The 14818-nt window shown below is 41.7% G+C and overlaps 1 protein-coding gene across 19 annotated transcripts in view; it reads right to left on the reverse strand.

Moving 5' to 3' along the window:
• The window catches only part of DLGAP1 (DLG associated protein 1), a gene marked incomplete at both ends in the record, with an annotated part of 314492 nt that overhangs the window by 17694 nt on the left and 281980 nt on the right, over nucleotides 1-14818 (reverse strand). For all 19 annotated transcript variants that reach the window (XM_080821309.1, XM_080821308.1, XM_080821297.1 and 16 more), the window contains one exon: nucleotides 8608-9029. In XM_080821309.1, the coding sequence (XP_080677435.1) occupies nucleotides 8608-9029 (422 nt within the window). The remainder of the gene's footprint in view (nucleotides 1-8607; nucleotides 9030-14818) is intronic.

The raw sequence follows: 14818 nt of genomic DNA on the forward strand, positions 1-14818 counted from the left end.
TGATTTCAAGTTGGGATTATTCATGTAGAGACATTCTTATTTACAAGTGTGTCCTCATGGAAAAGAATTTCTCCAACCAACTGCCCAGCTGCTCCTCAAACACATTTGTGATCCAGACCTACTGTCAACAAAGCGTCTCCATAGAAAACATAGCCTGTTTCATTCCTGGCTGACAGTGGTTGCTCTGCATTTTACACGAGCGCTTTTTTTTTTTTGGAGCTGAAACTCAGTGGCCAAAGAATAGAGAATAGAATTCTCAAGTAGAAATTAACCTATACACTAAAAGCTTCCACACAGTTAAAACATGGGGGGAAATACTTCCTTGTTTGTAAAGAGCAAGTTTTCAAAATCTCAGCTAATTGATTTTTTTCTTCCAGGCCATCCTCCAGGAGTCTTACTCATAAAAGGTGGTTATGCTTCAATGCATATCTCAGTTTACACAAGCTATGAAATGATAACATACACGTCACATAGAAACATACAGTTCTTGAGCCTTTGAAAGCTGAATGAAATGAAAGTAGATAACACTTCCCTTGGTTATCCAGAAGAAGAAAACTGAAAACTGTGTTTGAAGTCCATTGCAATTATATTCCACAGAAATAGTTACTGTTGGAGAAAACCATCGGAGATCTTGCCCCTGATCTTGCCCCAGTCCCTCTCTGCAGTGCAGAAGCAGTCTGGAATAAAGGAACACCAGTGGCCTAGACAACAGGAGATCCATTGCTGGCCTGCCCTTCACTTTGCCACATTCTCCATCTCTCCGTGCTTCTGCAGCTCCCTCAGCCTAGAGACCACTCCCAATGAAACACGCCCACGAAAGGATGCTCTGTGATGTACATCTGGCATCAAAACCTTCCCCTTTTCTTGCCCAGTGCAGTGCAGAGCAAAATAAACTGAGCATTCCAGAAGGTTAAACATCAAGCACATTATACACTGATTTCCTTTTCATTACTGCCACTTCCCCTGTGGTCACTAATTTCAGGTTGGCCAGACCTTAAAAAAGAGACTAAGCAGTGTGTGTGTACGCACGTGTGTGCTTGTGGGGGTGGGGGGCTAGGGCAGGGAGGGAATTTTTGAAGATCACTTCGAAAGTAAGATGCGAATAAAATAGAAAGGAACCAAGATGCACCCACCCCACCCTGCTTAGAAATACACAAGGCTTGAGGCAGATGAAATGCAGAAATCAGAGAGAGAGCTCCTTTGCTTGCCACCCACAGGCTGCAGTGACACGCCACAGGTAACACTGGGCAGAGTAACCCTGGCGATCTCACCGATAGACGGTCACAACGATGACTGTGCACAGCTTCCGTAACTCAACCTGAAACCAGGCAAACCCCATTTCAGGTTTCATTACCAGCCCCACATTCGCTGCCAAGGTTCACAAGCCTTCTGGGGGACCCAGGGCCAAGTTTCACTAACTTGGATGCTATTACCAGGCAAAATTAAAGTGGAATTAATCTGCCTCCTGCACACGCTCTAGGTTTATCAGTTCATTTCAGATAAAGCCTGAAAATTCCGCATATAAGTTGTCCACAATTCAGAAGGCAAAGATACATTTCCCAGCACAATCGACCAGTATTTCATCCTAGGGCCCCTGAAACCTGAGCCTCTGTTTTTCACCCGCATTGCTAGACTGCATTCCTAGTTAGGAGCATTTGGTTCCATCTGGCCGTTTCATTCCCGGTCAGATAATACCAGACGTATCTATGTAACATACAAGCCACTGTCAAATAGCACTGAGCCATCTCCCCGAGACAGCTGTTTCATACAAGGGATTCATTGTCTGAGGAAAGCTTGTATCATTTTACTTCAAGTGCTGGGGGAACAAGCATTCTGTCAGCTGCCAGGGTTTGGAGGAAACCTCACTCACTGCAGACTTTCATTATTTGGTTACCAAGCCAAAACTCTCCTAACGACTGTTAGGGATGAACATTTAAAACAAGAACTGAAGCCCTTGTCCCACTTTTATTTTATCAGGGCGCATAATAGCTCCACACACCCAGAGAATGTATAGTTACACTTTGCAAAGATCACATGGCGTTACCAGGCGACCACAAATGTCCTTCTCATTCTGCCCCTTGTCCCGCACATTTAACAGCTTCAGGTAAACCCGGAAAGTGTCTTCCAGTCCCAGAGTGCCAAAAACAATGTTCCTAGGAAGCAGCTATCAGAGTCAGGGCAATGGTATCATAAAATAATTGATAACTGAATAATTATTTAAAATTGGATGGCTCCTTTCCTTTTTAACGCTCTAGACAAGAAAGATGACTGCAACCATCCCACACCTAAATCTGGACCTCACGCTCCCACTGAGCGCATAGGTTCTGTTCCTAGCTTCTTTTTTATCCCCCACCAATACAGTGTATTTCAAATTCAGGAAGACAGTGAGCGGAATACCTTACATTCTTGTAAGCATGATAAATAACTATGAACAAGATGCTAGAGTGTTAAAGTGTTTGTTCCACTACTTTCAGCTGCTGCAGAGGGTTTTTTTGGAGGTGTGTGGTAAAATAGACATCAGGATCTACCATTTCAACCAGGTTGAAGAGTACATTTCAGAGGCATTGAGTGCATTCAACATTTTTGAATATTTAAGAACTGGGATAATTCTAGTGTCCCTCCCCCCCAAAATAAATTAAGCAAGTATAGTCCGAATCTTCCTTTCTCAGGGTGCCTGGGTGGCACAGGTGGTCTCAGCTTTCAGCTCAGGTCATAATCCCAGAGTCTTGGGATGGAGTCCTGCATCGGGCTCCCTGCTCAGCAGGGAGTCTGCTTGTCCCTCTCCCTCTGCCTCTCACTGCCCACCCCGCTCGTGCTCTCTCTTGCTCACTCTCTCTTAAATAAATAAAATCTTAAAATTTTTTTTTCCTTTCTCTCGCTCTAAACTACTTCTCCTTCCCTAAGGATTTTAAAGACTATCTCTCCTTGGAAGGGATCTGTCAAGGAGTCACCTTCATCATATACCTTGAATGTACCTCCTTATATGGGACTCAAAAACACATAAGGGCTTGGCCAAGAGAGAGATGTATCCAGGCTCGACTCATTTGTCAAAGCTATTTTTCTGGGTGTACATAATTTTTTTTTAAAGCTGGTTACTCAGACGTTGGCAGTGCCTACCAGACAGGATTGGCCCCCCCCTTTTTTTTAAAATAAAAAAAAAGAAAAGGCTAAATTAGAGAATGAATAAAACAAAGGCCCTCTACAGCTCCAGGCCCAGTTATCAGAACAGAATTGTGGTTGCCAAGGAGCCAGGGACAGATATGTATGGAGAGCTTTAGAGGACAGCACCAAGTGACACACAGAGTATTATTATCTTGTCAACTGTTATTCATGTTGTATCTGTTCCATCAGACACTTCTGTGTTCTGTGACCTTGGACAAGATACTGCCAGAGAGCTGTTTTGAGGGCAAATAAAACACCTGTCAAAGTCTCCAGCCCACTGCCGGGGGTATTGTAAGGACAAGATAAATATTCTCTCATGTGCTTCTAGTCTCCCTTCTTCCCGTTCAGGGTGGCTACAGCTCTCTGGTCAGACCTTCACTGATCCGTGTTTGCCTCATTTGAAACTGGCAACTCTTGGCCCTGGAAAGTTGGGCTGGGAAGTTACCTCTGTGCCATTTAGAATTCTGGAATGCTGGTAGATTGAAGCTCTTGGGGATGAAGGATAAAGCTTTCAAGTGCTTGTCGAATGGAATCATGTCCCAAGAGCTGAATGGGACATAGAAGGGTCATCTAGATTATTCGGCTGACCGACACAGAAGTCCTTTCTACCATTTCTGTGGCAGGTGCTCATGTATCTCTGTCACATCCTTGCTTCCGAAGAGCTCTTCACCTCACCAGGGAAGCCCCCTTTCTACTTTTGACAACAACTGCTAGTTACTCATTGAGTATTCTGTAGCTCCTGAAGAGGAAACATTTTGCAAGATAAAATACTTTTGTAAAATGGAATTTCCAAAATATTTCCAGTACTCAAATATATATTCACTGATCCCCTGCTATGTACCAGGAACCATCAGAGGGGCAGTGGATATAAAGATGAGTGAGGTAAGAATAATTTCTGTCCTCAGAGAGCTCATTTTTCAGTGGAAGACAGAGATAGAGAGACTACTATAAAATTATGTTGGAAATAGTTGATAGACAAATGTACAGGCTATTATGGAATCACCAGGGAGACACACCCAATTCAGCCTGAGGGGAGGCATTCTGCAGACTTCTGGAAGGCGAGGCCCAAGCTGAGACTTGAAGGAAGAGTCATATTTTCTAGGCTGGATGGGTGTATATGAATAGATGTTACTAATTTGAATCAGTTTTGTACATTTAAAAAAGCATACATAAAGAGCATTTACATCTAAACTTTGTGTTAACTGTTTGATCTATAGTTATTTGAAAAAATTAATTTGGACTTTTCACTACAAACCATTGGCTTTTAAACTGTATTGTAGAAACCCTAGGATCTTTTTTGAGGTCAGGGGAGAGGATGGGGGAGGTTATTAGGGGCAGTAGAGGCTGAGCAGACAGAACTCAGACAAGACAGCTTCACGTTTCTTCCTTCCTCCCTTTCTTTCCTCTTCCTTCCTTCCTTGATTTTATTTATTTATTTAACAGAGAGAGGGGCAGGGAGACACAAGCAGGGGGAGTGGGAAAGGGAGAAGCAGGCTCTCCACAGGGCAGGAGCCAGACGCAGGTCTCGATCCCAGGACCCTGGGATCATGACCTGAGCTGAAGGCAGCCGCTCAGCGACTAAGACACCCAGGCGACCCTTCACTGTTCTTTCTGTTATATTTATTGGTGTTGTGTGTTAATTATTTTTAATTAGAAAAGAGGGTTCTGATATTAAAATATGTTTCAAACTACAAAGTAAGACCAATGCCCCAGTGAAGCAGGTTTCATTGCATACTTGCCATCTAAGACTGATTTATTTAGTTCAGTACTTCTAAAGCAAAGCACTAAAAAATACTCCTACCCCTAGTTATCTTTGCCTGTTCTGCAGCCATGACCATTGCACCTCCCCCTGCGGGCAACAACTTTGTAAAATAAAGTGGTAGATCTGAGAAAATGTATCACTACTCTGAAGAAAATGTTCTTCAGGTGTATAGCTTGTTAACAGTGGAAACTTCATGTACAAAGACAGTAGTTATTATTCTTTAGAACAAACCTTGTTATAGCAAAATGCCTTCATATGGGATATATTTGTTAAGTCCTCTTCATAAATCAATATTTTAAGTAATATGTGAAGTAAAATTCCACAGCTGTGAATGAATGGGTTGCTCCTTCATGTTCATTACCTTGCAACTTTTCTAATAGTGTAATTTCAAAATACAAAAATACTTCTCTTCCTTCCCAAACACAAGACGAGAACCTGGTTTTCTGACAAAATTTTCACCTTTCAAATACATGTGTTTGTGTCAAAACACATTAACTTGTTTTCATAGCTCCTTTAGCATCACAGAAGATTTTCCTAAATCTTTATACAATAACTATCTTCATACATCATTATAAAGCTGGGTTGAGAGAAGTAGATATAGTCTTAGATGGGGGGAAAAAAACCAAAACACCCAACAGATTAAAAGAAAACAGATGAGCAGCTTTCCTGGATCCTACTAGAAGCCAACCAGGAAACTAGAATGAGTCCCAAATTACTGAGTTGAAGTTATTGAAATCTGAAAATTAGCTTGTTCTGTTGAGCAGAAGCTGCTGCTTCTTAGACACAGGGATTTTTTTCTAGGAAAATCTAACAAGCTTTGGGTATACCCACAAGAAGAAAGAAAAATAAGAAGATGTAACTGCTAAGACTTCTTACTGAAAATTACCCTATCCATTGCTGCTGGGTGGTGTCTCCTTCACCTGTCACCAGGGCAAAAAGCTAATTCTGCTTGTGGATTAACACTCAGGTGACCTTGTAGTGGCGTCAATTCTTAGGGGCAAATGTCAAAATGTCCACTGCTAAGTTGTTTGCATTTATAACATGAAAGGACATAAGGAACGTTATAGAAACCTACTTATGGATTTTCTGACCTGTTCATAAAGACAACACATAACACTGGCTAGTCAGCCAGTGGATAGGGTTCAGTGAGGAGGAATGAATGCATGGAAGAGCTGAGCTCAAGACACAGCAAGGAAATTCCACAACCTGCTAATTGTTATTTTCCAGACTCAGTTTTCATAAAAATACTTCCTTTATGGAAAACTCACTGGCCCTTGGTTTGGTTCATTTAGTAAGTCTATTTAACATCATTTAACATAGGTGCAGGGTCTAATTATTAAGAAATTATTATTAAAAAAAATTTTTTTTTTAAATTTTACTTATTTGACAGAGAGAGAGAGAGCACAAGCAGGGAGAGCAGGAGAGAGGAAGGGAGAAGCAGACTCCCCGCTGAGCAGGGAGCTCAATCCCAGGACCCAGAGATCATGACCTGGGCCCAAGGCAGACACTTAACCATCTGAGTCACCCAGGTGCTCCATAATTATTAAGAAATTATTAATATTTTTATTAGGGATGATGGGGCGCCTGGGTGGCTCAGTGGTTAAGGCCGCTGCCTTCGGCTCAGGTCATGATCCCGGCGTCCTGGGATCGAGCCCCGCATCGGGCTCTCTGCTCAGCGGGGAGCCTGCTTCCTCCCTTCTCTCTCTGCCTGCCTCTCTGCCTACTTGTGATCTGTCTGTCAAATAAATAAATAAAATCTTTAAAAAAAAAAAAAAAAAAAAAAAATATTTTTATTAGGGATGATGATATATGATGATTATGTTAAAAAAAATCCTTAACAGTGGATACATAGTAAAGTGCCATGACGCATGCCTTGGACTTTCTTCAAGATAATGTGGCAAAAATGACAGGTGAGGGAAGATAAGAAAAGGAGACTGGCCAGTTGTGATGGGTGACAGGTACATGGAGGTTCACTGTACTAAACCCTATACTTTTGTGCGTGTTTTAAATTTTTTATGAGAAAAAGTTAAATGATCTAAAAAATAGGCCCCTTGGGGCGCCTGGGTAGCTTAGTTGTTAAGCATCTGCCTTCCGCTGAGGTCATGATCCCAATGTCCAGGGGTCAAGCCCCGCGTTGGGCTCCCTGCTCTGCAGGAAGCCTGCTTTCTCCCTCTCCCACTCCCCCGCTTGTGTTTTCTCTCTCTTGCTATGTCTCTCTCTGTCAAATAAATACATAAAATCTTAAAAAAAAATAATAAAATAAAAATTTTAAAATTTTAAAAAAATATTAAAAATAGGCCCCAAAAGCCACATCATGACAATACTCTTCTAGGTGGTTCCCATGCAAAAATGAAGACAGGCTTAAATGCCTACCCCTAAATACCTAAATTTCTTTGATTCAAAAATATCATCAGTTGGAAGATCCACCATTCATTTAATAAAAGTTTTTCAGATGGGGCGCCTAGGGGGCTCAGTGGGCTAAGCCTCTGTCTTTGGCTCAGGTCATGATCTCAGGGTCCTGGGATTGAGACCTGCATCAAGCTCTCTGCTCAGCAGGGAGCCTGCTTCCCCCTCTCTCTCTGCCTGCCTCTCTGCCTACTTGTGATCTCTCTCAATATTTATTATTATTATTATTATTATTATTTATATTTATATAAATATAAAATTATAATTATTTATTTATATTATTAAATAAATAAATATATATTTTATATATTTATTTATATATAATAAATAAAATATTTTTTTAAAAAAGGTTTTTCAGAGAAAACAGACACACAGCATTAAAATACACACTGATTACAAACTATATCCCAATTTCAGAATTGTTGAAAATGTGAAAAACATGCCTCGGAATTGAGGTAACCTGGTCATGTTGTTGTCAATTACTTATTTATTTATTCATTTTTAAAGTAAGCTCTATATCCAGTCTGGGGCTTGAACTCACAACCCTGAGATCAAGAGTCCCACCCTCCACCAACTAAGCCAGCCAGCCAACAGTCTGCCAGCCAGTCAGCTACCTATTGTTGTCAGTTGTTAATAGGAATTATTGTTATGTTAAAAAGCAATTATTTTCAATAATGGTGTGCCAGGCCTCCGTTATTTATCTTACTTATTCATCATATTTTATCACTTATTTTAACCCCGCCAAGTTGAAATTTGTGTTAATTCATTTAGTGGCTGAAGGTTTGCCTCCCTGAAACCGATGAGAGAAACTGCATGCTAAAAACGGGTTTGTGAATTTTAATAAGCGTGGTCTCTACTGGCCTATGCATTATTGGCCTTGTTCTACTACTTGGACCGGTGCGTTGGGCATTTAATTCCCTGGGAATCAGCACCCCTTCAGAAACTTTTCCGGAAAGAGGAGCCGGTGTAGAATGTGGGGCCACCCCCACGCTGAGCTTGGTCCTTTTCAGAGAAGAAAGGATCTAGAGCTAGCAGGCACCAGGCTAGAGCTAGCTAATGCTCTGCCCAGTGGTTCTCCTTTCCCTGGGCAGCGCAGAGGGCGGATGGTCTCTCAGCTGGAACATCCCCGCGGTCCCCACCCCGGCCGCGGCAGGGGGTGTGGAACTGCAGCTAGACCAGCAAACCTGGCAGGAAAGGAACCACGACGTCGACAGACGCCGCATCAGCCCAGCCCGGAAGCGCCGGGTGCGCAGGCGTGCACGGCGGCCATTACTTACTGTCTTCCGGCAGGTTGTTTTCCCGCTCTTCTCTCTCCATCTGCTGGCACCACCCTTCCATGCGGTCCCTCTCGGCCTGGAGAAGCTTCAGAAACCAGTGGCCGTCCCGGTGGCACACTGACCTTTGGACGGCCTCCAGGGGGTCTTCAGTGATCGAGTCAATCCAGGGATCCGGGGGAGGCAGAATCGAAGGGTCAAAATCCGCATCAAAGTCGTCGTCGGCAGCGCAGGCGTGGTAGTGGTTTCCTGAGCCCTGAATGCTGACCGTGGAGGTGCTGGCGTCCCGGGAGAACTGTCTGGCCATTGGGCCGGGGCACGAATTGTCCTCTATAGACTCCAGAGAGTTTTCCAGATTATCGTGGAAGTCCAGGTCGGCCTGTACTGCTGTTGTCACACTGTTGGATCGAGTGAACCTGCGGAAGCTTGGAGGAATAGAGAATGGAGAGTTAGTTCATGGCTGTTTCTCGAAGCAAAAGCATTGCTGCTTTTCCTGGTGAGTGTGACCATAGGCAGCCTCATCCTCTCAGCCTGGGGAGGTAGGCCCTTGATGCAAACTTATCAGTTGCCTTAGCTTTAATATACAGAACACAGATCTCTCATCTTTATTCAATGCCATATTAAAGCATATTTCGGCAGATTTTAGAAGCAGAACAATGTGTACAACTATTGAAGCTAATATTACGTCCCATATCCAACCTCCTTCTCAAGTCTGGGGTGGCTTGAATTCTGGTAGTCAGGTTGCTGAGGTGTTAAGGAAACCATTCAATTCTATCTTAGTCTGCATAATTTGCTTAGAAATCAGGGAAACAAAACCAACCCAACCTGGCCCAAGCCATTTGTAAGTCCTGCATAATCACATTTTTTTCCAGGGACAGCTCTTATGAAGTAAGACTTTCTGAAAGCAGACTAAAATGTCATGAGGTTCCTCTTTTTCTTTTCTTTTTCTTTTTTTTTTTTAAGATTTTATTTATTTATTCGACAGAGAGAAAGAGAGATCACAAGTAGGCAGAGAGGCAGGCAGAGAGAGAGGGGGAAGCAGGCTCTCCACAGAAAGCCCGATGCCAGGCTCCATCCCAGGACCCTGAGATCATGACCTGAGCCTAAGGCAGAGGCTTAACCCACTGAGCCACCCAGGCACCCCTCTTTTTTTTTTTTTTTTAACCAAAGAATATATCAGGAGATATAAGGTTTGTTCATATCATTGGTGATATTAACAGATTATTTGTCTAAGGGGGTGCTTGCCAGATTACTCCTTTGTAAAGTTACTATTTTCCTCTTTGTAATTAATAAGAATCTTCTGAAGAGGGACTTTCAAACTTTGCAGATATCCAGCTCTTCATTATACTTTCACCATTAATTTTAGCATCCATGGATGATTCTTATCAGCAACCATTATTATTTATTTCTATATCTGTCCAACTTTGTGCATTTACATGTATATTACAAATCATCAGTTCAATTAACACCTCTGGTATCTCTGATGTCCTTTCTCAAGTAGGCATGTGGCACAGTTCTCTTCACGACTGATCCCCTTGAAGCTCCCTCTCTAGGCAAAGCGCCCTGCCATCCCCAGACTAGGGGAGGAACTTAAACCATTCTGACACACCAGTTTAGACAGAACTTCAGGGATTCCTTGGCAAAATCCTGTTGAGGAGTCCAGGAAACGTGGAATGCCTTATAAATCTGTCTTTGAGATTCCTCTTAAAATTAAAACACCTTGCCCTGGTAATGATTCTGATCGAATAGGTCATTGTTATCATTTGGCACAAAGCCTCTGGGGCAAAACAGTTCACAGTTGTAGAGTTCTCTGGTACCATTCTCCTCTGCACCTTTAATTTCTCTTCCCATAGTCCTTGTACCAAGGTAATAAAAGACAGCTTATTCACAGATTCAGTTTGAAAATTTTATAAGGATATTCACGTAATCCGTGTTTCTCAACCAGATGGCTCTATACATGTCTGGTTGACCCCTATAATGAAAATGAGGGTATATGGAAGGTGGAAGGGGTGGGGAAGAACAGAGGAGTGGTGAATTCTTCCTCAGACAAAGGGCAAGGGAGAGGTGTGGGCCTGAAGTAATTTAAAACTCACACAAAAAACTTCATTGGCTCCTACAGCAGGGAGGCAACAATGATAGAGAATGTAAGTCCACTGAAGAAGGCATCATGTGCCTGTTACTCTACTCTGTACTTTTTTTAAAAAGGTTACTAACTTCCTGATCTAATATTTTATTTATTTTTCCTTGTGAAAAAATATACATGACATAAGATGTACTATTTTGACCATATTTTTAAGTGTATGGTTTGGTGGTGTTAAGTACATTCACAGTATTGTGCAACTACTACCACCACCACCCATCTCCAGAGCTTTCTCATCTTTCTAAGTTGAAACTCTGTACCCATTCAACAGTTTGTTCCCTTCCTCCCAAACTGTGGCAATTACCATTCTACATTCTGTCTCTAGGGAATTTGACTTCTCTAGGTCTCTCATAGAAGTGGCATCCTGGTATTTGTCCTTTCATGATCAGCTTATTTCACCTAGTATAATGTCTTTAAGCTTCTTCCATGTTGTAGCATGTGTCAGCATTTCCTTCCTTTTTAACACTGAATAATACTCCATTTTATGTATATACCACATTTTGTTTATCCATTTGTGTGCAGACGGACACTTGGGTTGCTTCCACCTTTTGGCTGTTTTGAATAATGCTTCTTTGCACATGGGTATACAGGTATCTTGTTGAGACCCTGTCTTCCTTTTTTTTTTTTTTTTTTAAGTTTTTATTTGAGACAGAGAGAACACAAGCAGGGGTGTGCGGACCGGCAGAGGGAAAATCAGGCTCCCATTAGGGAGACTGATGTGGGGCTCAGTCCCAGGACCCTGGGATCATGACCTGAGCCAAAGGCAGATGCTTCACTGACTGAGCCACTCAGTCGCCGCCGCCCCCCCCTCCGCCCCATCTTCCATTCTTTTGGGTAGAAATGCTGAAGAAAAATTACTGTATCATATGGTAATTCTATTTTTAATTTGTTGAGAGTCTACCATACTGTTTTCCATACTGGCCATACCATTTTACATTCCCATCTGCAATGCACAAATGTTTGAATTTTTCCACATTCTTGCCAACACTTATTTTTTGACTTTTTGGTAGTAACCATCCTAATGTGTATGAGGTGGTATGTTTTCTTTACTGGCTCGTAAATGTTAAGTTGGTAGATTTACCAATTGATTTTCTTTTCGTGCCATGTTAAGTTGGTAGATTTGCCAATTGATTTTCTTTTCTTTTTCTTCTTCTTCTTCTTTTTTTTTTTTTAAGATTTTATTTATTTATTTGACAGACAGAGATCACAAGCAGGCAAAGAGGCAGGCAGAGAAAGGAGGAAGCAGGCTCCCTGTTGAGCAGAGAGTGTGATGTGGGGCTCGATCTCAGGACCCTGAGACCATGACTGGAGCCGAAGGCAGAGGCTTTAACCCACTAAGCCACCCAGGTGCCCCTGCCAATTGATTTTCAATTGTTTTGTATTCAATAGTGCCAGTCTTCCAGGACATTGCTCTAAACAATGTCAGTACAACATTTAATAAGCCAGATTATGTCTTTTTTCTTAATTCTCCTGGGACACTTATTAAAGCCAATTAATACTAATGCTTTAGTCCATGAAAAAGAAAAAGTAACCAGAACAATACAGGTAAGTAGTTATTTGTAAGACTAGAAATACTAGAAGTTACAAAAAGGTGAGAGTACAACCATCACAATAAATCCTTTATTCCCCCTAGAAAATAAATGTCAAGAAAAAAGGTGGCTGCACTCTTGATCTGTATTAGTTGTTAGGATGATCAAAATAAATATAGTATGATTCTGGTTACTCATTTCATGAAGATAGACCAGCCAAAAAAACCCTGGCCCATCTTATCGTTTGCTCTTTTCAAGAAATTACTTTTTTTTTTTTTTTAAAGAAATTACTTTTGTTGAGGGTATATTACCTGGTCATTTTATAAGCTCTTTAACTCTAGAATGGGCCATACAAAAAAATAAATTAATTAAAAATTTAAAAAAAAAAATCACACAGTATGAAAGCCTGAAAGCCATGTTACAAATGTCTTGTACCAGAGCAAAAGAAAGAACAATTTTGCTAATGTGATTCTTCCAATAGCCCCTTACTGCTTGGCTGCAGTAGGCCTTTCCTGTGTCCTTATTCTCCGCCCACCCCCCTCCAAATGTTAAATGTCATCTTCTGAAGCTCAGCTTTCTTTCCAGACACATGTGTGAATTGGATGACTCTCCCTGTAACAGTTGACATTTTGGCTGTTCTACTAACACAAAATCTCAACTATGAAAACACTAGGCTTCACTCTCCAAGATCATATATTGCCAGGGGCATTACATTTTCCAGACTGAAAGGAGTGCCTTATTTTCAATCGCAGTGGACTTGCCAGAGATAGAGTCTGTTCCACACACAAAACAGAGTGACCTCTCCTGGGCCTCTGTTTTTACCTACGCAAAACTGTACCGCCAGCATTCCTGACAGAGGGCTCCTGGCTATGAATCTTGTAAAGTATCCACCTTCTTAAGAAAAATTACTTGGCAATAGATTAATAGAAGTTTGCAGTTTAGTCACCCAGAAAGAAATAAAAGTTAAGTAAAATTAAAAAGGTTTGGGATTAAAAGCGGTGCCTTTGAACTCAGGCAGCCCTGTCCAGGCTGCGCTGTTTCTCTCAATTAAGTTCCTTAAGCAAGTGCTTTCTTCCACCCAGAGCTTTCAAAAAATGTTCTGCTCTACAAAACGCTTTATGTCTTTCAAGTGCAAAGTTCCCTCTGAGTGAAGAGTACAATCAAGTTGTTATTGCTATTTTAAAACTTTGATAGGAACACAAAAGGAATCATTGGATTGCTTTCTGTATTTTTAAAAAGAATAGATCAGTTGCTGGTAGATGGTATAAACCTATAAGCTGAACCCAGTGGCTTGCCATTTCCAAATCCACAATCCCCAGGGTTGAAGCTTCTTTGGTACTTCATGCCCTGAAGGCACAATGGGTAATAATTACAACTTCTGAAAAGGACAGGCCAATATTCTGGCCTAAGGAGCAGAAAACCATGAAACTAAAGACTGGATCAACCAGTATGGGACACCATACCCTTTCTGTTTTGAACAGCAAGAGGAGAGTCATTTGGTGGCATTCACCTCTGCTGTTGCTTTGTGCTCCTGTTTTGTTTTGTTTTAATTTAAAATCTCATTTTGTGTGGACTCTGTGCCCAACATGGGGCTTGAACTCACGGCCCTGAGATTAAGAGTTGCATGCTCTACCAAGTGAGCCAGCTACGTGCCCCATGTGCCTCTTCTGTGAAACAAGTTAATATGTGTAATTAGAGGATTTTCTGCCCCGCTCATGCAACTCTCCACAGCTTTTCTGTAGAGGACATTACAAATCAACACATAGATGGTTAATCACAGAGGCCCTTCTCTTTCCCCCTGTCTGATGAGGCTGCATTTAAACAAAGTTAAGGCATGAGCAAAAAAAACGAAGTGCAGTCGGTATGTTTAGAATGTCCATGCTTTGGCTTTGCAAGGCATTCAGCTGTGTGAGACCCAAGGCATAAACTTATCTTGAGGAGATGAACTCAGTCATTCTGTTACTGAACCCTCTAGTCCCTGGTTATCTTCTTCATCCCTCTTATTCACATAATAATGGTTGCTTTTCAGGGCTAACACTGGTTTTAAAGGGAGAAACACTAGTTCTGTGCTTTGCTCTTTTTCTTTGTAGGAGGCTTTAGACATTCTTCAGTAAGCCTGCTGTCTAGGCTTACTAGATATGGGATCTGAAAATGCTACTCTTCAAAAAGTGCAACCATCTGGGTATTTTATGAAATGGCACCCTTTAACTGATGCAAAAACCCAAGACATTTCATTATATAAAAGATAGATCAAAAACAAGGTGTGGCGGTGAGAGGAGATTGAGATCCAGAATGAAAACTTTCTAGAAAAGAGATTCTCTTGTTCTTGTCAGATCAGATTCGCAGTTAGAATAATGAATGGAGGAACCTAGGTGGGATGCAACCCTGGTCCCAAATGCAGGGGGAAGGGGCTCTCCTGCTCCCCATTCCTATATGGTCAGCACTGTCCTTGCAACAGATTGTAAAACGACCTCCAAACAAGCTTCCACTCATTATTCAAAAGCCATCAGGTTCATCCTTCTTTTACCTGAAGATCTCTTTAAGC

This window comes from Martes martes (assembly GCF_963455335.1).
Source record: "Martes martes genome assembly, chromosome: 13".
NCBI classification, from domain to species: domain Eukaryota; kingdom Metazoa; phylum Chordata; class Mammalia; order Carnivora; family Mustelidae; genus Martes; species Martes martes.